The 25,779-nt window shown below is 39.0% G+C and overlaps 1 protein-coding gene across 2 annotated transcripts in view; it reads right to left on the bottom strand.

The window, feature by feature from the left end:
* Positions 1–13,271: 13,271 nt before the first annotated feature.
* LOC103090669 (RE1-silencing transcription factor-like) overlaps positions 13,272–25,779 on the bottom strand; it is a 22,411-nt gene continuing 9,903 nt past the window's right edge. For both annotated transcript variants that reach the window (XM_007457211.1, XM_007457210.1), the window contains 2 exons: positions 22,303–22,386; positions 13,272–15,238 (listed from right to left, as the gene is read on the bottom strand). In XM_007457211.1, the coding sequence (XP_007457273.1) occupies positions 13,272–15,238; positions 22,303–22,386 (2,051 nt within the window). The remainder of the gene's footprint in view (positions 15,239–22,302; positions 22,387–25,779) is intronic.

The following is a 25,779-nucleotide window of genomic DNA, read 5'->3' as shown; positions in this document are numbered from 1 at the left end:
AGATCCATGAGCTTCCTATGGACTCAGGTTTAGCATGAACTTCTCAATAGTCCCATGGTCTCTGTCAATGTGTACACTCTTAGCTCCCTTCTCACTAAGTAAGTCATTGTAGGATAAACGGTCAATGTTTTAAAATGCAACTTGTCAAAACTCTGTAGATCTCACGTTCATTGAGTTTCAAAGTGAATACTGTTGACATCTTGGGGAAGGTAGTTCTTTATGTGCATCCTTCCCAGATAATAAAGGCCAGGAGCAACTACCTAGCCCCATCCCTCATCGTGATAGTTGAGAAGTACCCCTAATGTTTCCAGACCCACCCTCTAGAGGGCGGTAGCTTCCCAAATTGAGAAAATGATTGGTACTCGATTTTTAGTTGATTTTGGAGAGAATGAAATACTGTTAATTTTACAAGTTGAAATTGTGACCATTATATTTCTATGTACTGTTCATAGTTTGGAGCTTAGGCCTGAATCTTTAGATTAAATGAAGAAAATATGGTAAACTTGGCATTTCTGGAAAAATACAGAACCCCAAAACTGATGCTGTATTTACCCTGAAAACTTATAATGTATTTTAGAGAGCAGAACATTTCTCCCTCATCTTCTCTCTAGGCTTTTACACCTCTCTACTAGCAAAGATTCCATTTTTAAATGTTCATAACTTATATTCTCAGGTTTCTCTTACCTCTAAAATTCAATGGTTACGTTTTGACCGAGGCATATCTAAAAAATGTTCCAGTGTACCTTGCTAGCAGTTTCAAACAGTGCCATTTACTAAGTAAGTTTCAGTTTCCCTGGTTATATTAGTCTCTTTGGGTCATCGTTTTCTCATCTATAAGATGAGGGAATTACACTATATATTTGTCAGTTCTAACCTTTTATGATTCTCAGCAAAAACAGGCAGGAAAGCCAGGAAAGAGAGGTTACAGTACCTCAGACAAAAAAAAGAAAAGGTCCTCTGAGCATAAGACAGTGGAGAGCTGCTGCTAGAATCTGCTATTAATTTACATTCTGCCAACCTAATGCAGCCCAGGATCACTGCCGGTCTATCCAACTGATCCACAGTGGATTTGCTATAATAAAGTTCTCTTACTGTGTTGGTTTCTAAGTCAGCTTACTGATACTTTTTTTTTTTTCTTTTTTGCCGTATGTGGGCCTCTCACTGTTGTGGCCTCTCCCGTTGCGGAGCACAGGCTCCAGACGCACAGGCTCAACGGCCATGGCTCACGGGCCCAGCCGCTCTGCGGCATGCAGGATCTTCCCAGACTGGGGCACGAACCCGTGTCTCCTGCATCGGCAGGCGGACTCTCAACCACCGCGCCACCAGGGAAGCCCAGCTTACTGATACTTCTTAATCCACTGATCTAAGTGTGAAGACTGCCCTTCCATCACTAATCATTTACACTGTGGCAGCATGCAGGAATTAGTAAAGAGTAGAAATTAATGGCAAAGTGTCAGGACAGCCCCCTCCTGTCCACAGGACAGAGGTTGAAGTACCCCCATCTCTCTTCCCACCACCCCTGCCGTCACCTTTAAAACAGCAGCATTTTCTTCAAAGTTACAAATTGAAGCTTAACACATTTTGTATTTTTAATTACCATAAACAGCAAGCCCTACCAATCATCAGGGCTTTACTGTGTAGTTCCCCAGAGTCTAAACGTGTTTATGATACTTGGGACACCCAAGAAGTGGAGCACTGATGCAATTCTGTGTGCTTGTGTTTCTTGATCACTCAGACGCTTTTTGCAAAACAGCTAGTTCCCTGCAGATGACTAACTTGGAGCTCCAGCTGTGCCAGACATGGCAGAGCTGTTATTCACTGAGTAGGCACCCAGCACTGAAGCTGAGGCGAGCTGTTTTGTAGATGGCCTCTGACCATTTACCCTGGCTTCCCTCCCACTTGGCTCTGTCTTGTGGAGCAATAGAGTCATTTCCATTCTCAGAATGTTCCATTTTCTCTTGGCTGCTCTCCTCCTCCCCGGGGGATCGTTTTCTCTCAACTGTCAAAGAGTAGTGCTTAAACAATAAAAACAAAACTTCAGACTCACGTGAATCCAATACATAGCACCTCTGCCTGCTCTTAATGTCTCTGTCATGTTGTCTGCCCCGCTGATGCCCTGTAGTGGGTGGGAATGGCTAAAGATTAACATTTTAACATCATGTAGGAATGATGCCTCACTTTTCCCCTTCATGTCAAAGACCATCGACATTCTCTCATTTAATACAGGAGTTTCATGATCTGATTATTAAGTCTAGACCATCCTTAAAACACTGTTTTGCAGAAGCCTCCTTTTGCTTCTCAAACAATTCTCAGAATTTACCTTCTGGCTAATCAACCTAGTGGAAGAATTTGGTCATAATATTCTCACTGGTAGGTGCAACAGGTATGATGCTTAATCACAGTCAGTATCTCTGGCCAGGAGCATTGGTAAATCTGAGAAAACTGAGGCCACACACACAGAGACACATGTGCTAGAGAACACATCATCAGGTAATTCTGGACATGAGAGACTGCCAAGATCCTTTCTAACTTTTCAGTAAGTCCCTGGAAAATAGCCAGCATTCAGTGCAGGAATGAATGAATTAGAACGAGAGGACTTTTCTATTTGGGGTGTTATTTTTTGCCTTCCCTGAAAAATTGCAATAGAGCAGACTTAAATTTGCTTAGTAGCACTGACACTTTTCTAGGGTTTCTTCCCATCCTACCTAAATGCAATACCTTAAGATAGGTGTATTTGAGACTATTCCTAGCTGCTATGATCACATGGTAGCCCATATAGCTTCTTTTAATTCCTTATATTCTTATAATACTAGTGGCTAGCCCTTATTTAGCACATACAATGAGCCAGGCACTGTTTTAAGCATTTTATATATGTTAACTGTATCCTTAGAACAACCCCATGTAGGAGATATATACTATTATTACCTGTATTTAGAGATGAAGCTGAGGTAAAAGTAATTGCCCAGGGTCACACAACTAATGAGTGACAGAGCCGTGATTCAAACAAACACAACTTCCAGTACCCTGTGGGTTTAATTATACAGTAAAAATGACTTTTTTTCCCTTTCAACGTACAGTTCTATGGATTTTTAATATACATATAGGTTCATTTAACAACCATCATAATCAGGACAGAAAAGTTCCAACAGCACCCAGGTTTTTAACCACCCAACAATACTTCCTGTCTTTACTAGAATCCATTACAAATCTAAAAGCGAGAACTTTTCAACCTTAGGAGGGAAATGTGTTATCTTAGAAAAGAAAACCACTTTGAAGACCTCCAAAGAAGGTAATGACACAATTTTCTTGTAAACTGTGTTACTGACACTTCCTAATTTCCTTTGAATCCTCCCATATACAATTCCAGCCTGAGAAGAATATTCCTAAAAACAATTCCTCAGAGCTGGTGTGTGTGTGTGTGTGTGTGAACTGTGTTACTGACACTTCCTAATTTCCTTTGAATCCTCCCATATACAATTCCAGCCTGAGAAGAATATTCCTAAAAACAATTCCTCAGAGCTGGTGTGTGTGTGCGTGTGTGTGTGTGTGTGTGTGTGTGCATGTGGTGTGCTGCACCCTTGCTGTCTTACTTCAGCAATGCTGCCCAAACCTAAACAAGTGTCCCACTGTGATTTCCATGCTGTCTTACCATCTCAGGCAGCTTTAAAACCAAAGTGCTTTCATAGCTGGCTGGGAATCTTTTCACATTGCTAGTGAGCTTTGCCAAGTACCACGGACAGATCACTGCGTGAGTGGAGATCCTAACCCACAATCCTGATTAAGAAAATAGGAGGGCTTCCCTGGTGGCGCAGTGGTTGAGAGTCTACCTGCCGATACTAGGGGATACGAGTTCATGCCCCGGTCCGGGAAGATCCCACATGCCGCAGAGTGGCTGGGCCCGTGAGCCATGGCCGCTGAGCCTGTGCGTCTGGAGCCTGTGCTCCGCAACGGGAGAGGCCACAACAATGAGAGGCCCGTGTACTGCAAAAAAAAAGAAAAGAAAATAGGAAATTACATACACAGGAAATTTGGAATGCAAACATCCAAAGAATTAGATCACTAAACTATCCTAAAATAGAAACCTATTTAAAATCCTGATCCTATTAGTGACATAGGAGAACTGGTGGTCCGTATTTATTCACAAAACCAATAGCTTCAAAAACAAAATTTGGCCCTGAACTTAAGTGGCCTTTTCTTTTGTATTTGTGTAGCACTCATCCTGTTTCCTGTTCCTTTTCACATCTTACTTTCACTAAAAGGGGATCCTGGTTGCTCACTTAAAGGCTTTTTATTAATCTCCAGTTTTCCTCAGCATTTAACATCTGGCCTAAAAAGATTTTTTTCCTGTCTTTGACTTTAAACTATGGTTAAATATTCAACAGGAAGAAAAATTAGAAAAATGGGGACAACTGTCCCTTAAAATATCGGATGAAAGATGTATTTTATTGAAGCATTAGCTAAAGAAAATGTTTTTCACTGGACAACTAAGGCTATTATATAAAGTAATTCTGAGGAATGTGTTTTGCAAGATTTGCAACACAGGGACTTGGCTAAGACTGTTCAATAAAAGAAAAAGCAGTCCCACTAACCCACCGACTCTACCATTCAGCGTGGCTTCAGTAACTTCTAGGTACAGTTACTCATTTGTCAATTGGAAATGCTTCTTTTTTAACCAGATTGAGGGAATAATTAGGTTTGTATCCACATCTGTTGCCGAGCAGCTGACCACCCCAAAACTTAGTGACTTGAAACAGCTTCTATTTGGCTCTTTAGTTGGGCAGTTTAATCTGGGTTCTGCTCAGTGTTTCTTCTGCTCTATGGAGATGTGCATTTACAGACCTCAGTCCATGTCAGAAGCTTCAGCTGCGATGGCTATAATAGGTGAGAAACCTGGACCATTTTCCATGGGTCCCTCTCTCTACCTAGAATATCATCCTAAAGTAGGCCAGTTCAGGCTTGTTCACAAGGTCATCATGTTCAGAAAAAGCATGAGAGTAGAAGCTGCAAGGCCTCTGGAAGCTGAAGCTCAGAAATCACGCAATGTCACTCTTCTGCATTCTATTGGTCAAAGCAAGTCGCAATGGCAGCACAGACTCAAGCTGATTGGAAGGGCTGCAAAGAATCTGTGGCCACTTTCATCCACCACAAGGTTTCAGCATGTTCATCACCTTGAGGAAAATGCAGTATAACATGCTATACATTCTAACCTATGTGAAGAGAATCCACTGTAAATTTATCAAATAAGAAATCTGATGCTAACTTAAATTTACCTCAGGAGTCAGATACATAGAGCAGCTATGTGACTGAGAAAAGGAGGGAACACAAGGCTGTAGGATTTTGATTTCATCATAAATCTTTTAGGAATAGTTTTTTTTTTTAACTGTGGGTGTATTACTTTCCTAAATTTAAGATGACCAAAAACTCCATTCAGATGCAAATCTAGGCTATCTCCACTCCCTTACCACATCAATGATGAATGTTAAATGAACGTTAAGCCATCATTTTGTTATTATAAGCAACAGTAAATTAAACATCCCGAATACATACATGTTCTGCGTTAAAACAAACAAAAAAAAAACTTGAACATAAAGAGTGCAAGACATGATTACTATTAGCAAATCTGAAAGTTCTACCTTTTTTAAAAAAATTTATTTTTGGCTGCGTTGGTCCTTCGTTGCTGCACGCAGCCTTTGCAGCAAGTGGGCATTATTCTTCGTTGCAGTGCACAGGCCTCTCATTGCAGTGGCTTCTCTTGTTGCGAGGCATGGGCTCTAGGCGTGTGGGCTTCAGTAGTTGTGGCTCACTGGCTCTAGAACGCAGGCTCAGTAGTTGTGGCACACGGGCTTAGTTGCTCCGCGGCATGTGGGATCTTCCTGGACCAGGGCTCGAACCCGTGTCCCCCACATTGGCAGGCGGATTCTTAACCACTGCGCCACCAGGGAAGCCCTGAAAGAAGTTCTATCTTAAGAACACAAGCATAAACATAACTTGTAAGGCTGTAAGATGTTATGGGTTCCCTGAATCACTCACTTCACATGGCGTCCACTCTCAAAGTACTTCCAGAGTGTCAACCAATTTTGGCAATAAAGTGATAAAACAAGATATATCCATACAATAAAACATGAAACGATAGTTGCAGAAAATGAAAATAGTCCTAAATACTAAAGATCTCCAAATTCTACTCATTGCAGAGTATCAATAATCTCAGTTATGTAAAATGCATAGAAATCAAGCATTTAACATGCATACACATATGGAGGTAAAGAGTTAATATTAACCATAAATAGTAGTTAATTCTTAAGAAACAAATGAGAGTAAGAAGACTAGTAGGAAGAGAGCTAGTCAAGATAGATTTTAACGTGTTTGAGTTTTATAAGTATGCAGTTGTACGTGCATTATGTGATCTTTAAAAAGTAATTAGAGCACACACACAAAAAAAAAGAAATGAAAGGTGTGGTATTTCAAAATCGATACAAGAATTAGGGTTCTGTTCTCTACAATTGCCCCTTCTGGTGGTAGAATCTTGACCACTGGTAAATTTCCACAACTTAATCCTTAAGGCATTCCATCAAGCTTTCATAAATTTTATAGCACGTTACAAGATAAGCAGAGAGAAATGTGATAAATCTGAGTTTCAGTCGTTCAGTGTAATAGTCTCACGAGAGTCTCATTTAGGGAGCCTGAAAGGGCACCCTCCTCCAACCCCACAGGATGAATGGGGGTAAACAAATGACTGTGAGATAACACAGAAACAAGAACCTGGGTCTATGGGGAAAGGGGAAAGAAAGCTCTTTTTGATAGAGAATATCAGTTACCATAAAAGATATAATTGACTCAAGCAAAAAATCAATATACGCTAAAATCACTGGGTTTGTTGAAGATAATTTCGCTATATCATCCCACAGAATGTTAATTACAAAGGGAAATAAATAATAACTTAGTGGAGAAATCTGGTAGACAACACATTAACCAAACAGTAAAAATTAACACAACCAATAATGGCATCATGTGCCTTCTGATGTAATGCACCAGTACTTACTATTCCTGCCAAGATGCATAACCTGAATTGAGGCATGAAGAAGCAATCAGAATAACCCAAATTAAGGAGCATTCTTTAAACAGCTTCCAACTCTTCGTGTTGTGAAGGACGAATGCTAAGGAGTTATTCCAAATTAAAGGAAACTGAAGAGATGTGACAACTAAATACAATGAGGGATTAGGAACAGGGAGATTGTTAAAGATTAGTATTAAGCGATTTGGCACAATCTGAACTACAGCAATCTTTAAAGTCCTGAATTTGATTTTTACAGTATGATTGTACAAGAGAATGCCCTTATCCTTAGGAGATACAAACTGAAGTATTCAGAGATGAAGGGGTATGCCTACAACTTAATTTCTGGGGGTCTACCACATAAGACACACATAGTATACAGAAGGCGAAATGTGAGTGGTGGATCCAAATAAGGGGTACACAAGATTTCAGCGTACCATTCCTCCAACTTCTCTGTAAGTTTAAACATTTGTTTCTTAAAGTCGCTTTCTCAAGACTTGCTATTTCCTGCTACTTGAGTGAACTCTCCTCCTTGCCTTGTTAATGCATCCAGACAATACCCAAGTCTATGAACCAAGATTTCTGTATTACCAGAATTTTTAAGTTACAAGTAAAACGACCATTGTCTATTAATTAGTTGAAATCAAGGAGAAGCACACACACAGAAAAACACCACACACACAATCCTTGGCCTGGGCAATCAACTATTTGCCTTTCTAAGGGCCAGATATTGTTTTAGGTACTTGAGTAAAGCAGTGAATACAAAAGCATTCTGACTCTAGTGGAGATTACAATATCATCTGACACAAAAACCCACATACTACTTTATAAAAGCTATTTCGCGGGCTTCCCTGGTGGCACAGTGGTTGAGAGTCCGCCTGCCGATGCAGGGGACACGGGTTCGTGCCCCGGTCCGGGAAGATCCCACATGCCGCGGAGCGGCTGGGCCCGTGAGCCATGGCCGCTGAGCCTGTGCTCCGCAATGGGAGAGGCCATACAGTGAGAGGCCCGCGCACCGCAAAAAAATAAATTAATTAATTAAAATAAAATAAAAAAAGCTATTTTGCAAGACATGGAAGAGAAGCAGGTGGCTTATACAACTTAATCAATGCCAAATAGAGGAAGCACTTTATATATTTAAGGATACTTACTTGCTTTGTTATCTAGTGGAAAAGGTCTTAATACTAAAACTACATGCCAAGCACTAGGCTAAGTGCTTAATAAGCACTTAACACTCGGGAATTCCCTGGCGGTCCAGTGGTTCGCACTCGGTGCTTCCAATGCCATTGCCCAGGTTCAATCCCTGATCGGGGAACTAAGATCCCATAAGCCATGCAGCACAGCCAAAAAAAATATTTAAAAAACCAACAAAAGCATTTAACACTCAAAAGCCACTCTATGGATAGAAGTACCATATGCCCCCATTTTCTGGATGAAGAAACAGGTTCAGTAAAGTTGAAAATGATTTGCCCAATTACAGTAGTAAGAGGCCCATCGTGAACCAGCTCCAATTGCAAGGCCAACTAAGCATTTAGTACAGCAAGCATCAAAATCTTTTAAAAAGGTACTGTTAACTCTGCCTACAAACTAGGGTCAAGCCCTTAGTGAGACATGAGCAGAATACAAGCATGGCCAAAGGGTAAACGTAAAATGGATGACTGAGAAAGGAGTAGCAAAGGACTGGAGAAACACACTTGTAACCAAACACACTTGTAACTTGAGGGTAACAAACCAAGTCACACATCAATAACATTTATATATTCGTGATAAATTCCCCATATATCCTTAGGCAGAAATTTTCATACTTCTTGTTATCGATTCCACCATGCCAATAAAATAAATGGTGGAAATTCATTTTGCTTTTCGCTGATAGAGTCTTGCAGGAGGGGAAAGAGGGTGAATCACTCATCAATTCAACAAAAAATATGCATTCTTTCCCGACTCACTTTCCTGACAAGTGATCTTCTAGGTCACTTGCTGCATCAGGACAGAATGCAATCTAGTTGTTCTGATGTTTCTCCAACTTACTCTCCCTTTTCTCTCAAGTCCACAAATACCTAAGCCTTCAACATACAGCACAACTGTTTATTTCCATTAACAAAGGAAGCAGAACCTTACTACAATATGGCTTATCACTTTCCCTTGGATTTCATTTTCATCTCAGACTTCCACTAGCAGAGTAAAATCCTTAAAATACTGCCTTAGCATTCAGTGAACATTCAATGTAACTTCATCTTATTTTCCCTTCAATGCATCTTTTTCCAATTATGCGTGAAAATTTACTGATACCTGGCCTGCTACTGAGAATGGACATGTATATTACAACTGTTAAGGGGACCTGTGGTTTGGAAAATATTACCACATAAAACTTCCTATAAAATTGTCTTCAGGTTGTTTCTCCCCTACCTCCACATCCACTTCCCAGAATGCAGATTATAGGAAGAGAGGATCTGGACTACTACCCACTGGATTGTTTACCCCAAATAAAGACTTCCACAACCTTTCTACTTACCTAGGTTATGAGGGGGAAAATATTTTGAGAATTATTAATACACGCAGTTCCGGTCAAATAAATTTGGCTTCCTTGACATCTGATGTACCAAAAATAAACAAAGGCATAAAATGCTTTTTAAAACTTTATTTCAACATATGCATACAGAAATACACTCATATGGGTTAATAGAATGCAATTTAACTTATCCTACACAATTTGGACCAAAAACCTGGTACATGGTTTGCTTCAAAGAAAAAGGATTTGCAATCTGGTTTATTTTTCATCTATTACAAATGTATATATATATATAAAAGATACTCCATCAAATGCTGCTAAAGCAAACAGCAAGATCCTTGAGAAATTAACCTTTGGTTTGTCTCTGAAAAGTAACAGGTATTGCACTGTAAAACTTTACAAAACTGGGGCAACAAAACATTGTTGTAATGTTTCAATGCCAGTTCACAAAGTTCAATAACTAATGGATGTTGATGAGGGTGAGGAGAGCCTATGTATACATGTGAAAATATAAAAGGTATCTGATCTAGTTAATATTGCATGTAGATCCCGAATCAACTCAAACCAAGATTCAGATAATTTCTTAAATCTGAATTAACACTATCAGTCCAGTTCATCTGCTGAGGTCAAAAGGAAACTCTGCACAGTAGCTGTTTTCCTGATTTGTGCAAAAAAGAAAATTAAGTTTCTTCCCCAGCATTTTAGTCCAGAACTACAGCAAAGTATTTCATCCATTGTCAACATTCATGGGGTGAGAGGCAATGAGGTTACTTAGGCTTAAATCTGAATTAGCACTCAGATGCAAGAGTCCGCAAAGTTAAGGACCACGTGACTTTAGAAGTGACTCTAAAAAATAAAATGGCCCTTCCTGGAAGACTGGAGCAAAACATCTAACAATAGTTATAAGAAGTCTTATCAATAAAATGTAGCCCTTTGTGAATTACATCTCAACTTAAAAAAAAAAAAAAGAGCCCCAAAGAAGCAGCTCTGAAAAAGAGGAAAAAAATATAACTTAAAATATCTTGAAAAGCAATGTGAATATAGATGCAGTAGATAGTTAAAAGAGATCTATTTTTACAAGGCTACCTAGCATTAGGCTTATAATGTATTCTAACTATTTCAACTTTCACTCTAATACTAAACATCAATTTATAAACAAGATGTTCACTTTTTATTCTGTTATCAAAAGGGAAAAGTCTAGCTTCAATCCTATCCAGTGGAGGGGAAACTGAGAAAACAAAAAGATTCAAACAGTCTCATGCAACTAGCACATTTTTCAAATGGAAGAACTCCCAACTAGACCAGAAGTTCATATTACTAATATACTTTTCAATGAAACAATTTTTAAAAAGAACAAATACATGGCATTAAGGTTCAGAACCTAATATAGGCCTGATAATCAAGTCCTTGTTTTCTGGAGGAAAGGCCTCAAGTTCATTCAATTTCCAGTAACAATGTTTTCACAGATCACTTTAATAATAAGGGGTTTTAATTTCCTTCACATTTTTGTTTTTGGAATTCTAGTTTTAAATCTAAATAAGAAAATTAGTCCAATTCCCCAGAAGTCATATGTTTTTCTTTTCAAGTGTCAAAGAATCCACAAAACCTCTTCCCCAAACTGATTCCCAATCTCCAATTTGAACTTAACACGAATATTTTCATATGTACTGTAAAAGGTAACTTTTAACATAAAATGTATCCATGAATATTAAATCTAGTTGTTAGAAAGGTTTAACTAGCTTTATAATTTAAGTTTTAAAACATAAATATTTGCAGATTGATCTGTTTCACGATGATTGTCAGAGCTGAAAATTCACCTACAATTCAACAAGACACACACCAGTAACAAACAACTTACTCATGTCTTGAGAAAATCTTCTGCTTCTTTAAATCTTTGGCCTCCCAGCCAATTCCAAGGTTCAAATGTCTTTTACCTTAAATTTCACTCTCAGGTTAATAAGTTTTCTACCCACACTTTAATACTTTTCCTAATCTTTCATGTTGCATTGCCAAACTCTGAAACCTGCCTCAGAGATCACGAGACAAAAGAAAATAAATGAAATATAAAGTGGTTACTTCAGAATAGAACATGGGAGGATCGGAATCAAAGTTCCCTACTGGGATCATATTTTATTTTACTGTAATGAATAACTTATCAGCAAGGGAAAAAACCTATGTTAGAGTCTTTCATATTCTTTGGTGACTGGCCAAAGAACCTACTAACAAATACAGGGTACATACTCTTTTCCATACAAAGTGGTCCTGTAGGAACACCAGAATAGCTTCTATTCATTTGAGGCCTCACCTGTAGAAAAAGGCTGTCCCGGGAACAGCCAGGACATCCCTGAGAAAGTATGATTTTTTAATCTGGACTGAACTTAACTTTCACCAGGCCTTTTTCACTGTATTCACAGGAAGTAGCAGCTGATCTACCAGCACTCATACTACCCTTTCTCATCCTACGTTTTCCACATAATTGCTATGGCTTTGGAATCTCACAAACTGATATCCTGTATAACTTGAAGGAGTAACTATGCCTCCTAATTCCAGATTTGCAGCTTCCAAATAAAAATTACAGTTCTTTATTCAGCAGAGTAGCCATAAGAATACCAACCATCTATGAGAAGATGTTTTCCTCTAAGATACGATTTAACACCATACATTTAGGAAGTAAATCTACTAAAACAGGCCAAAAGTTTACTTACGGTTGGTACTTGAGATAAAAATCCATTCAGTATACAGCCTAATGGTTTATTTATTGTAAAGTTCAAACTGAGAGCTGTGATTCACCACATCAATTTAAAATAAATAACTTATATGAAATACAGATTCTGGCATAGATATAAGATGTTAAAATCAAAATCAATGGACTGAACCTGCATCTTTCATTTGCTCACAAATTTGAACAGACTAATATTCTGCAAAAAAGACAACTGCAGCAGGGGAAAAGAAAACTGCTCTTTTGCAAACAAGACTTAAGCATCCCTCCAAAGAGGTCAAAATAAACATGCATATATAGATATAAACTGTTACAACACAAATGCTATTTTTAGAAAAAATTTAACTGCATAGGTTAAAAACAACAATGTGCAACATTTTAAGGCATTAAAGCACCGGAAAAAAAAAACCCACCAAAATCACTTTTTATGACGATTGACATACACAAAACACATATACTGATCAAAACTCAGGAAGTAAATACTTGGGCTAATATAACATCCACTGTTGGGAGAATTTCTCTTCAATTTAAATGTCTCTTCTCATCTCTAAAACAATTTTAAAGTGCTAACTTTATATAAAGCAGGCAAATTCTTCAAGTAAGTTGCTATTTAAGTATGCTAATTTTTACAGAGCTAAACAAGGAACTAAGAATAAACTAAAGTGAAACAGGAAGATAGACATGAGGAAAAAACTCAACAGTTATAGTTGAACAAATCAACAGAATGCTCTAATACCACCTTGGCCCTCTTGGTTCAATTAAAAGCAAAAGCTAATAGATTTAGCTGGTTTATTACACTAACTCCCTTGGATTTGCTAAAATTTGTACATCATTAGGTACACTGAGTCCTAAGGAAAAGAATGCCACTTAAAAATCAAGATTGGATACTAATTAAAGCAATTTTAAAAACAAAAGGCTGTCTACTACTACAAATGAATACAAAATGTCACAGACCTTACAAACTAAGAACTGAAGCCTTGCCCAAAGTTTATTTACTCCTGCCCTTGAGCTGCCTCTTCAAGGAAGTATACATTAACCAAATGGCGATTGAGGTGTTTGCTGTAATCTTTTTCCTTTCTAAAAGAACGATCACAGAAGATACAAACAAAATCTCCCTCGGCCACTTTGACTGCCAAGGCTTCCTTTCCATTTTTTCTACTAGTCTCTTGTGGAACTGGCCGAGCCCCATTCAATCCAGAGTCATCGCTATCCTCTGACATGTTGTCACTTAGGTCACTTCCATCATGACTGTGGATGCCTTCGTCTTCCTCCACTTCCTGAGACTCATTTACTGCCACGGTGACAGGAGGTGACGCCACAGTAGCTGTGGACACTGCTTCACATTCTTCTAGCGGTAGAGGAAGAAGTGGTGGTGAAGTTGCTTCTTCAACCGCCGAGTCTCTGCCGGGGGGATTCTCTGTTTTCTTCTCATCAGCGTCCATCTTCATTTCACGAAGCATAGCGTCAGCCTGATGTTTACCATCTGAAGTTTCACCCTCTGGCATATTCAAGTTTTGCTCAGAGGATGAAATACTGGCAGATGCCTTGGTAACAGCGGCAACACCAGCTAGACTCTTGTCTGCCTCTTCTGCTGCCACTTTTTGAAGAGGAGCCTCTTTATGTCCTTCGCCTGCAGGGACTAACTTTTGGTCTTCTGGCTCTTCCTCCTTTAAGTCTTCCTTTGGCAGAGGTGGTGATGGCGGTGAGAGATCCTGTGCACCGCCACTTTCCTTTAGAAGCTGCCTGTCTTTAACAGGCACTAAGCCAACTTCAATAAGGACTTGCTCCTTCTGCGCCATTTCACTCTGCACGTTGGACTTTTCCTTGCCATCATCTTTGTGAGGAGACCTTTTGGGGATCGGCTCCACGGGAGGAGGAGGCTCCGCATGAACGGGCCCCTTCTGAACAACCTCCACCTCAGCATGCCCCCCGGGGGGAAGAGGTGGAGGAGGAGATGGGGGGGGAGGGGGGGGAGGCGGCGGCTGCTCTGTCTGAACAACCTCGACCTCAGCATGCCGGACCTCAGCATGCCGCTCGGGGGCAAGGGGAGGGGGAGGAGATGGGGGGGCAGCGGGAGGAGGCTCCGGCTGAACAGGCCCCCCCTCAGCAGACTCCATGGGAGGAGGAGGCTCTATCTGAGTGGGCCTCCTCTGAGCAGGCTTGCCGCTTTTTTTACATGATTTACTTCTCAGAGTTTTCTTCTTTGCACTGTTTTTCATGCAACTACTTTGCTTTTTATTCTCCTCTACTTTGCTGTCACCCTTCGGCACTTCCTGACTATTTCTGGATTTGCTTTCCGCCTTCTTTTTCTTTTTTGTCACAGGTTCCTCATCATTAACAGGTTCTTGTAAGGAACGGGCTTCAGCTTCTGTCTTCCTTTTGCTTTTCTTGCTTTTACAGCTTTTTTCTGCATTATTTCCTGGGTGCACATCCATCTCTTTAGCTTCCAGTGCCGATTTGCGAGTTCTGGTAGTCACTTGGCTTGAGGCATTACTACAAGGCTTTTTCTCTTTTGAAACATTATCTTTTTTCTCCACTTTTACAGACCTCTCGTTTTTCTTCCCAGTCACGTCCCCCTTCATTTTTGTCTGCTCTGTTTCTGTTGTCTCATTGGTGATTTTGTTATCAGGCAAGTCAGCCTCTCGCTTTTTGGTTTTCTTTAGCTTCACTTTTGAGACATCCATGGTCTTATTAGGACAAGTAGGATGCTTAGATTTGAAATGATACTGCAGATTACACTTCTTGGAAGCTGCGTAGTCGCATACAGGGCAGTTGAACTGCCGTGGATTAACATGTAGCTCCACGTGTTTTTTGAAGTTACTTCTATCTGCTGTTTTGTAGTCACAGTGTGGGCAGTTAAGAGGTTTAGGCCCATTGTGAACCTGTCTTGCGTGACGGGTTACTTCATGTTGGTTAGAGGCCACATAACTGCACTGGTCACACTTAAATGGCTTCTCACCTGAAGGTAAACAAGAGATGTTGCAGAAGGCATACATTAAGAAATGAATTCAAGATTTACTCAAGCATACTTATAAGGAATTGGATATATATTGAAAAACAAAAAACTCACAGACACTATTACTTGAAGACTTTATCATGCAACTCATATTTACCATATTTATTTGTATATCCTTTATCTCTTGACATTGATTCTCATAACAAATGCGAGAATAATTATCTCAGTTAATCACCATCTTCAAAAAAGTTCATCAAGCTAGGGCTCTCAAGCACTAGTAAAGGACACAGATTCATCAAGAAATACACAATTACTGGAAAAGTGACTTGCGCTCTTGCCTTGATGTTAATTTTGGGGCAAGGGCACTCAAAGAGATAAGATAATGTTAAAGTTTTTATGTTTAGTTAAAACAAATATATAATGGAATAGAACATAAAAATCCCATACATTTCAGATAAACCTTGAGACTTCAAAAGAAATATTATACACTATAGGCTACACTCCCAGACCTTCCGTGTGAAAGTTTTAAAAGAGTGCTTTGGCTTCAGGGAGCAAAAGGATTTTTCTTTAAATTTAACCCTTTTGTGCATCGTGGCAAGAGCTGAGTCAAGTTTCACTTAGCAAACTTTTTCACTGCTGGAGTTTCTATTCTGCAGCAAAAATATAACAAGTCAGAAATCTTTTCTTGATTTTCTCCCACCTTCTTCTAAAGAATGGGCAAAGAAACTAGGTAAATGAAAAGGGGCATACAAATATATATGGTATATAAAATTAGCAAAGAAAGTAATCACACGTACATACAAGACCAGAAGCCCACCCCCAACCCCCAAATTAAAGGCATTAAGATTAACTCATTCTATCTGAATACATACCCATCTAGATCACACTCTAGCAAATATTACCAAATGGTATCCATACCCCACTGGTCCAATGGAATGCATAGCAGAAAAATGGAAATTGACATTTATGAAAATTCATCTCTCAAACATTCTCAAATTTACATCAAATCTTATTTAATTTTTTCATAAAGCAAAACTACTCAGACATGAAGTAAAACCATGTAGATGGTAAGCTTTACATGATTAAAAAATGTCCGATGATAAAATACTCGATCGCGAAACAAAAACTTATCCACCTATGTCAGACTGTAAATGCAGCTAACTGGACAACTCTTTTCCATATTAGTCCACTAACAGATTCATAAATAGAGGTTTCTAACAACATGCTACATTGCTCTATACTTCGCCCTATCTTGTCCTCTCCATTGAATGACTTGAATGGAGACAAAAGTTTACTTAACATTATATAGATACAGAATGGGGAAAAGGTATGTGACATAACGCTTAAGAACTTGTTCTACAGTAAAAATACGTGCGGAGATCAAATATGGGCTCTGCAACTTACTGTGAAGTCTTGAGCAAGGTACTGAAAACTCTCTAAGGCTCAATTTCCTCATCTGTAAAGTATTCTTAAGTGTTGTGAGCTATAAATAATCTAATCCACATAGAGCTCTTAGCAAAGCACAGATAGCCAAGCAGTCAATACACATTACCTGTAAGTCATCACTTTTGGAATGAACTGGTAAGTTTTAGAATAGGTAAACAAAAGGGAAGATTTCATATGCCTATCCTGCCTTAGTACATAAATCCTACTTTTGAGTAAACAAACAGCTGAAAAATGGAGTTTATCTCTTCAGGAAAATAGTTGTACTCTTAAAAGAATTATAAAAAAAGTCATCATTTTATAAGCCCTAATGAATGAGAGTATTTTCACAGCCAGCATCAAACAATATGCAAGCCCCCACCTGCGAAACGGTCAGAGAACGGGAGTTCCTAGGACTCTGTATAAAACTGTGACATCATTTATTTGATTCATTCACCCCACCCCCATTTTTGCTTTATTGCCATCAAATCTTTCTTGGATTGGAAAATCAATTCATCAAGTTTAGCTTATTAATACCTAGCTGAATGAAAATTCTTTTGCCCTGTACCAACAGTTTTAACTTAATTCCCTTTTCCAGTTCTAGTAAAATTTACCTGCTTTTCATCTTTATAAACATCAGATGTCTGTTTAAATTCTTCCCAAATTAATTTATAGATGTAAGGCAAATTCAAAAAGGGAGTATTATAAGCTTTACACATTCTTATCAAGAAGAGCCCAGAAAGAGTAACAAGGGAAATTTTAATTAGTGAGTAACAGGGGCATACTACTCAGCAATAAATATAGAGTTCTGAAAATGCAGCATGAAATCAATCTCAAAAATATTTTACAGAAAGATGTTACAGTTTTTAACATAAGTCAGAGTATCAGTTGAGGGGGGACTATGGGAGTACTGACTAGAAAGGGTAAAAAGGGAACTTTTCTGAAGGTGGTAAAACATTTCATGTCTCCACCTAGATGGTAGTCAAACAAGAGAAAACATACATAAAGTCACTGCCCCATATACCTAAGATGCGTGCATTTTCATATGTGTAAATTAAACCTTAATAAAAATTATTAAAAAATTATTCTAGGGACTTCCCTGGCTGTCCAGTGGTTAAGACTCTGAGCTCCCAATGCAAGGGGCACGGGTTTGATCACTGGTGGGGGAACTAAGATCTTACATGCCCCCTGGCGTGGCCAAAAAAAAAAAAAAATCTAAAATTCATAAAAAGACTCTCAAACCATAAAATGTGTCAAATGACCCAGCTATTAAATAGTGCCTTCACGGAATTCCCTGGTGGTCCAACAGTTAGGACTCTGCACTTCCACTGCAGGGGGTACAGGTTCAATCCCTGGTCGGGAAACTAAGATCCTGAAAGCTGCGCAGCCAAAAAAACAAAGTGCCTCCATAGTAACCATCAAGTATTCGGTGAGAGGAAAATAATTTTTGCTGAAGAAAATATTTTTTTCATCTTAAAAAGAGTAGTCCTGAGAAGATAAATAAAAATGATAAACCATTAGCCAGACTCATCAAGAAAAAAGGGAAAAGAATCAAATCAATAGAATTACAAATAAAAAAGAAGTAACAACTGACACTGCAGAAATACAAAGGATCATGAGAGACTACTGCAAGCAACTATATGCCAATAAAATGGACCACCTGGAAGAAACGGACAAATTCTTAGAAAAGCACAAGCTTCCGAGACTGAAGCAGGAAGAAATAAAAAATATAAACAGACCAATCACAAGCACCGAAATTGAGACTAGGATTAAAAATCTTCCAACAAACAAAAGCCCAGGACCAGATGGCTTCACAGGCAAATTCTGTCAAACATTTAGAGAAGAGCTAACACCTGTCCTTCTCAAACCCTTCCAAAATATAGCAGAGGGAGGAACACTCCCAAACTCATTCTACGAGGCCACCATCACCCAGATACCAAAACCAGACAAAGATGTCACAAAGAAAGAAAACTACACAATAGCACTGATGAACAGAGTTGGAAAAATCCTCAACAAAATACTAGCAAACAGAACCCAACAGCATATTAAAAGGATCATACACCATGATCAAGTGGGGTTTATCCCAGGAATGCAAGGATTCTTCAATATACCCAAATCAATCAATGTGATACACCATATTAACAAACTGAAGGAGAAAAACCATATGATCATCTCAACAGATGCAGAGAAAGATTTCAACAAAATTCAACACCCATTTATGATAAAAACCCTCCAGAAAGTAGGTACAGAGGGAACTTACCTCAACATAATAAAGGCTATATATGACAAACCCACAGCCAACATCATTCTCAATGGTGAAAAAATTAAACCATTTCCTCTAACATCAGGAACAAGACAAGGTTCTCCACTCTCACCAGTATTATTCAACATAGTTTTGCAAGTTTTAGCCACAGCAATCAGAGAAGAAAAAGAAATAAAAGGAATCCAAATTGGAAAAGAAGAAGTAAAGCTGTCACTGTTTGCAGATGATATGATACTATACATAGAGAATCCTAAAGATGCTAGCAGAAAACTACTAGAGCTAATCAATGAATCTGGTAAAGCAGCAGGATACAAAATTAATGCACAGAAATCTCTTGCATTCCTATACACTAATGATGGAAAACCTGAAAGAGAAATGAAGGAAACACTCCATTTACCATTACAACAAAAAAAATATAATACCTAGGAATAAACCTACCTAAGGAGACAAAAGACCTGTAGGCAGAAAACTATAAGACACTGATGAAAGAAATTTAAAATGATACAAACAGAGAGAGAGATATACCATGTTCTTGGATTGGAAGAACTAACACTGTGAAACCCACTATACTAGCCAAAGCAATCTACAGATTCCATGCAATCCCTATCTAACTACCACTGGCATTTTTCACAGAACTAGAACAAAAAATTTCACAATTTGTATGGAAACACAAAAGACCCCCAATAGCCAAAGCAATCTTGAGAAAGAAAAACACAGCTGGAGGAATCAGGCTCCCTGACTTCAGACTATACTACAAAGCTACAGTAATCAAGATAGTATGGTATTGGCACAAAAACAGAAATATAGATCAATGGAACAGCATAGAAAGCCCAGAAGTAAACCCCAGCACATATGGTTACCTTATTTTTGATAAAGGAGGCAAGAATATACAATGAAGAAAAGACAGCCTCTTCAATAAGAGGTGCTGGGAAAACTGACAGCTATATATAAAAGAATGAAATCAGAACACTCCCTTATACCATACACAAAAATAAATTCAAAATGGATTAAAGACCTAAATGTAAGACCAGACACTATAAAACTCTTAGAGGAAAACATAGGCAGAACACCCTATGACATAAATCACAGCAAGATCCTTTTTGACCCACCTCCTAGAGAAATGGAAATAAAAACGAAAATAAACAAATGGGACCTAATGAAACTTAAAATCTTTTGCACAGCAAAGGAAACCATAAACAAGACCAAAAGACAACCCTCAGAATGGGAGAAAATATTTGCAAACGAAGCAACTGACAAAGGATTAATCTCCAAAATTTACAAGCAGCTCATGTAGCTCAACATGAAAAAAACAAACACCCCAAACCAAAAATGGACAGACCTAAATAGACATTTCTCCAAAGAAGATATACAGATCACCAACAAACACATGAAAGGATGCTCAACATCACTAATCATTAGACAAATGCAAATCAAAACTACAATGAGGTATCACCTCACACAGTTCAGAATGGCCATCATCAAAAAATCTACAAACAATAAATGCCGGAGAGGGTGTGGAGAAAAGGGAACCCTCTTGCACTGTTGGTGGGAATGTAAATTGATACAGCCACTATGGAGAACAGTAGGGAGATTCCTTAAAAAACTCAAAATAGGGCTTCCCTGGTGGTGCAGTGGTTAAGAATCCACCTGCCAATGCAGGGGACAAGGCTTCGAGTTCTGGCCCGGAAAGATCCCACATTGCTGCAGAGCAACTAAGTATGTGCTCCAGAACTGAGACTGCGCTCTAAAGCCCGCAAGCCACAACTACTGAAGCCCTAGAGCCCATGCTCCACAACAAGAGAAGCCACCGCAATGAGAAGCCTGCTCACCGCAACGAAGATAACCCCCGCTCACCGCAACTAGAGAAAGCCCGCACACAGCAACAAAGACCCAATGCAGCCAAAAATAAATAAATAAAACAAATAATTTTTTTTTTAAAAGTTAAAGAAAAAAAACTAAAAATAGAACTACCATACAACCCAGCAATCCCACTACTGGGCATATACCATGAGAAAGCCATAATTCAAAAAGAGTCATGTACCACAATGTTCATTGCAGCTCTATTTACAACAGACAGGACATGGAAGCAACCTAAGTGTCTATCGACAGATGAATGAAAAGAGAAGATGTGGCACATACATACAATGGAATATTCTTCAGCCATAGAAAGAAATGAAACTGAGTTATCTGTAGTGAGGTGGGTGGACCTACAGTCTGTCATACAGAGTGAAATAAGTCAGAAAGAGAATAACAAATACTATATGCTAACACATATATATGGAATCTAAAAAAAAAAAAAGTTCTGAAGAACCTAGGGGCACGAGAGGAATAAAGACGCAGACATAGAGAATGGACTTGAGGACATGGGGAGGGGTAAGGGTAAGCTGAGACGAAGTGAGAGAGTGGCATGGACATAGACTACCAAATGTAAAGTCAGTAGCTAGTGGGAAGCAGCCACATAGCATAGGGAAATCAGCTCAGTGCTTTGTGACCACCTAGAGGGGTAGGATAGGGAGGGTGGGAGGGAGACACAAGACGGAGGAGATATGGGGATATATGTATATGTATGGCTGACTCACTTTGTTATAAAGCAGAAACTAACACACTGTTGTAGAGCAATTACACTCCAATAAAGATGCTGAAAACAAAGAGTAGTCCGTGAAAAAACTTAGTAAGATGTCAATTCCCTTTAACAAACATTCACTGTGCTCACAATGGGAAATGAATTCCTATGTTAGCAGGATGGGGGAACTATCCAGTGTGATACCTACAAAAATATTACAAAGGCAAATACAAACTGGATGTATTTCCTCCAGTACGAAATATTTCATGCAAGATGAAATGGTAACATATCTACTGAGAAAAGGAAAGGAAGAGTTGTGGATCATGTCAATATCTCTCGACCACCCAAGGGTCAGTGTGACCAAAATGAAATAATTATCCATTCAAGACCACCCATGCTAATACTTTTTAACTTTGCCATCTATATACCTTCATAACAGGGACCAATTCTGGATGGTGACATGATTATTTCAGTTCTAGAGTAGATAAATCTCTCACTTGTTATAGTCCTGTATTTTATTTATTATAGGTTAATAAATTGGGATCCTGGATTATCAATCATTCCTTAAAGTTTGGCTTTTGTTAATCAATCCTCAGAAACCTTATCAACTCTCAAGAGCACAAACCCAAATTTCAGGAAAGCAGCTAAGTAGGAATCCCTGGAACTCAGCAGCCACACACTGAAATTATTAAAAGTATATAAATATCCAAATTATATTAAAAATAAATCATAAATAATGACCCAGTTCCAGGTCTAGAAGAACTTCCTTATAATGGTAGTTTACTAAAAATGATAGAAAAATTCCGATTTCTTACCAACCTGAATGAGTACGCATATGTCTGGTTAGATGAGTTTTCTGAGAACTTGAATAAGGACAAAGCTCACATTTATACGGACGTTCTCCTACAAAAATATAATGATTAATGTTCAAATAATAAAATAAGGCAAATGCAATTCTCACTAACAATATATACATTATTCAATACTGAGCAAAAATTTTTTACCAAGAATTTTTTCTATTATTGGCAAAATGGCCAATTTTTATCATTTATTGAAACAGTAAATGATTTAATTCAGAATACACATAACTACATTATTTCTGCTTTGCTGAAGAAAAAGTATCATTGGCTTTCTGAATTATAGCCCTTTTAATTTTCACAGTAATGCTACATGTGTAATAGCAAATATTAAGAACTGAAAAATTATCTGAAAATCAGAATTGTCCTTAAAAAAACCAGGTACCCAAATTTTCTGATGCTATGGCTTGGGTAATTTTTTGGATCCTTGTAAATGATAAATCTACCATTTTAAATTGTTAGCTTAAAGCAATAACATTTTTGAGTGGGGAGGCTATTGTTTTAAGCTAAACATTTCAAGTGATAATTAGAAGTTTTATAGAAGACTCAGGTCAGTTTTTTTTTCTTTTTTAAATTTATGTATTTTTTGGCTGCGTTGGGTCTTCGTTGCTGCGTGCGGGCTTTCTCTAGTTGCGGCGAGCAGGAGCTACTACTCTTTGTTGTGGTGCATGGGCTTCTCATTACGGTGGCTTCTCTTATTGCGGAGCACTGGCTCTAGGCATGCGGGCTTCAGTAGTTGTGGCTCACGGGCTCTAGCACACAGGCTCAGTAGTTGTGGCGCACGGGCTTAGTTGCTCTGCGGCATGTGGGATCTTCCCGGACCAGGGCTCATACCCATGTCCCCTGTATTGGCAGGTGGATTCTTAACCACTGCGCCACCAGGGAAGTCCCAGACTCAGGTCAGTTTTAAATTATACTCATAAAGCCACAGGGACAGCGACCAGCTGACAATAACAGACCAGTGATTTACTACTAAAGAATTTAAGATTCAAAGGCAGAACATGTGTGTTTTTTGGACACGGGTCGTCGACCACAAAATATACTGAAAAAAACACCTTGACAATTTGTTTTTGTCTATTTTTTGGCCACAAGATAATAAGTATGACTTCAGGCAAGTCTTCTCATCTATAACAATAACACTACCTTCATTTTCTAGAATTGTGAGAATTTAAGATAATACCTGTAGAGCATTCAACCCCTGTGCCTGACACATAAAGCCCTCAATAAACAGCAGTTATTATTTTGTCTATATTATACATTACAGTAATAGATGTATTTAATAACATGGGACAAGCAAAGGAATAGACAGAGTGAAAAATAAAAAGAGAATGTGGTGATAAGTGTGAAATGTGTTCCTAATAACTGTTCAGCTGTTATTAGCTGGTACTATAGATTAGACATAAATAGCTCATGGTAACAGAATGCCTACTTTAGCCTGGGTGAATTTTAAGATAGCTTAAAAAATGTTGAATGTGGGCTTTCCCTGGTGGCGCAGTGGTTCAGAGTCCGCCTGCTGATGCAGGGGACACAGGTTCATGCCCCGGTCTGGGAAGATCCCACATGCCGCAGAGCGCCTAGGCCCGTGAGCCACGGCTGCTGAGCCTGCGTGTCCGGAGCCTGTGTTCCGCAACAGGAGAGGCCCGCATACCGCCAAAAAAAAAAAAAAATGTTGAATGTATTTTTGTAAAAAAAGATACATAATTGGCCAATAATCACATGAAAAGATGCATAGTATCATTAGCCACGAGAGAAATTAAAACAAAACTGCAGTGAGATGAAGACTTCACACCCACCAAGATGGCTATAATCAAAAATAACAGATGTTAACATTTATTTGTTAGGTTGTGGAGAATTTGGAACCCTGATACAGTGCTTGTGGGACTGTAAAACAGTGCAGCCACTCTGGAAAACAGTCTGCCGGTCCCTCAAATGATTAAACATAATTACCATATGGCCTAGCAACTCCACTTCTAGGTGTATGTTTACCCAAGAGAAATAAAAACGTATGTCTACAAAAAAACTTGTATAAGAATGGTCACAGCAACATTACTCATAATATCCAAAAAGTGGAAATAATCCAAAAATCCATTAACTGATGAACAGATAAACAAAATGTTGCTTACCCATACAAGAGAGTATTATTTAGCAGTAAAAGGAAAACAAGTACTGTACATAGGACATGGATGAACCTTGAAGACATTATACTAACTGAATGAAGGTAGCCACTGAGGGCCACATATTATATGATTCCATTGATATGAAATGTTCAGAACAGGCCAATCTACAGTGAATTGTATGGTACATCAATTGTGTATCAGTCCAGCTGTTACCAAAAAAAGTTAACAGAAGAAAAATTTGATACCCTTACAGATTAACATGAAGGATCAACTAAGGATAATTTACTTTTAAATTCTTCGTAATGAAACAAATTGCTTCTGCCTGTGCAACTCACCAAAATAGGCATAAATACTCTAGAAGCGCTAGTAATTTTTCAGTCACACATATAGGCAAAAACGCCATCTTTGGGGCTTCCCTGGTGGCGCAGTGCTTGAGAGTCCGCCTGCCGATGCAGGAGACGCGGGTTCGTGCCCCGTTTCGGGAGGATCCCACATGCCGCGGAGCGGCTGGGCCCGTGAGCCATGGCCGCTGAGCCTGCGCGTCCGGAGCCTGTGCTCCGCAAATGGGAGAGGCCACAACAGTGAGAGGCCCGCATAACGCAAGGAAAAAAAAAAAAAAAAAAAAAAACGCCATCTTTTAAAGTAGAATTTGTGAGGACTTCCCTGGTGGCGCAGTGGTTAAGAATCCACCTGCCAATGCAGGGGACATGGGTTTGAGCCCTGTTCCAGGAAGATCCCACATGCAGCGGAGCAACTAAGCCCGTGCACAAGTGCTGAGCCTGCATTCTAGAGCCCGAGAACCACAACTACTGAAGCCCGCACGACTAGAGCCCGTGCTCCACAACGAGAAGCCACCACAATAAGAAGCACACACATCACAACAAAGAGTAGCCCCCACTCGCTGCAACTAGAGAAAGCCAGCACACAGCAATGAACACCCAATGCAGCCAAAATATAAATAAATAAATACATTAAAAAAAAAATGAATGCACTAAAGTAAAATGTGTGAACTGGTTAGATATCAAAATCACAAAATGAAAACTCTTTTGATTTAAGACTCAAATGGAAATCCTCAGCCCCCTACCATGATGATTACCTATAAAATGAGATTCAGAAGTTTGAATCTTAGTTGTATATGACCATGGGCACATCACTTTAGGCTATCAAGCCTGAAGTTCTCCCTCAGTAAACACCCAGTTTTCCTCAGTAAATTGTTCTGAAGATTAGCAGAGAGTAGAAGAAAGCACCTAACACTGAGCACTCAATACAGGAACATAAGACACCCACTAAGTGAACCTGAAAAGTAGGCTACCTAAGGGAGA

This window comes from Lipotes vexillifer, unplaced genomic scaffold (assembly GCF_000442215.2).
Source record: "Lipotes vexillifer unplaced genomic scaffold, Lipotes_vexillifer_v1.1 scaffold409, whole genome shotgun sequence".
Taxonomy (NCBI): Eukaryota; Metazoa; Chordata; class Mammalia; order Artiodactyla; family Lipotidae; genus Lipotes; species Lipotes vexillifer.
Note: the sequence above shows the minus strand (reverse complement) of the source record. Positions and strands in the feature narration are given on the sequence as shown.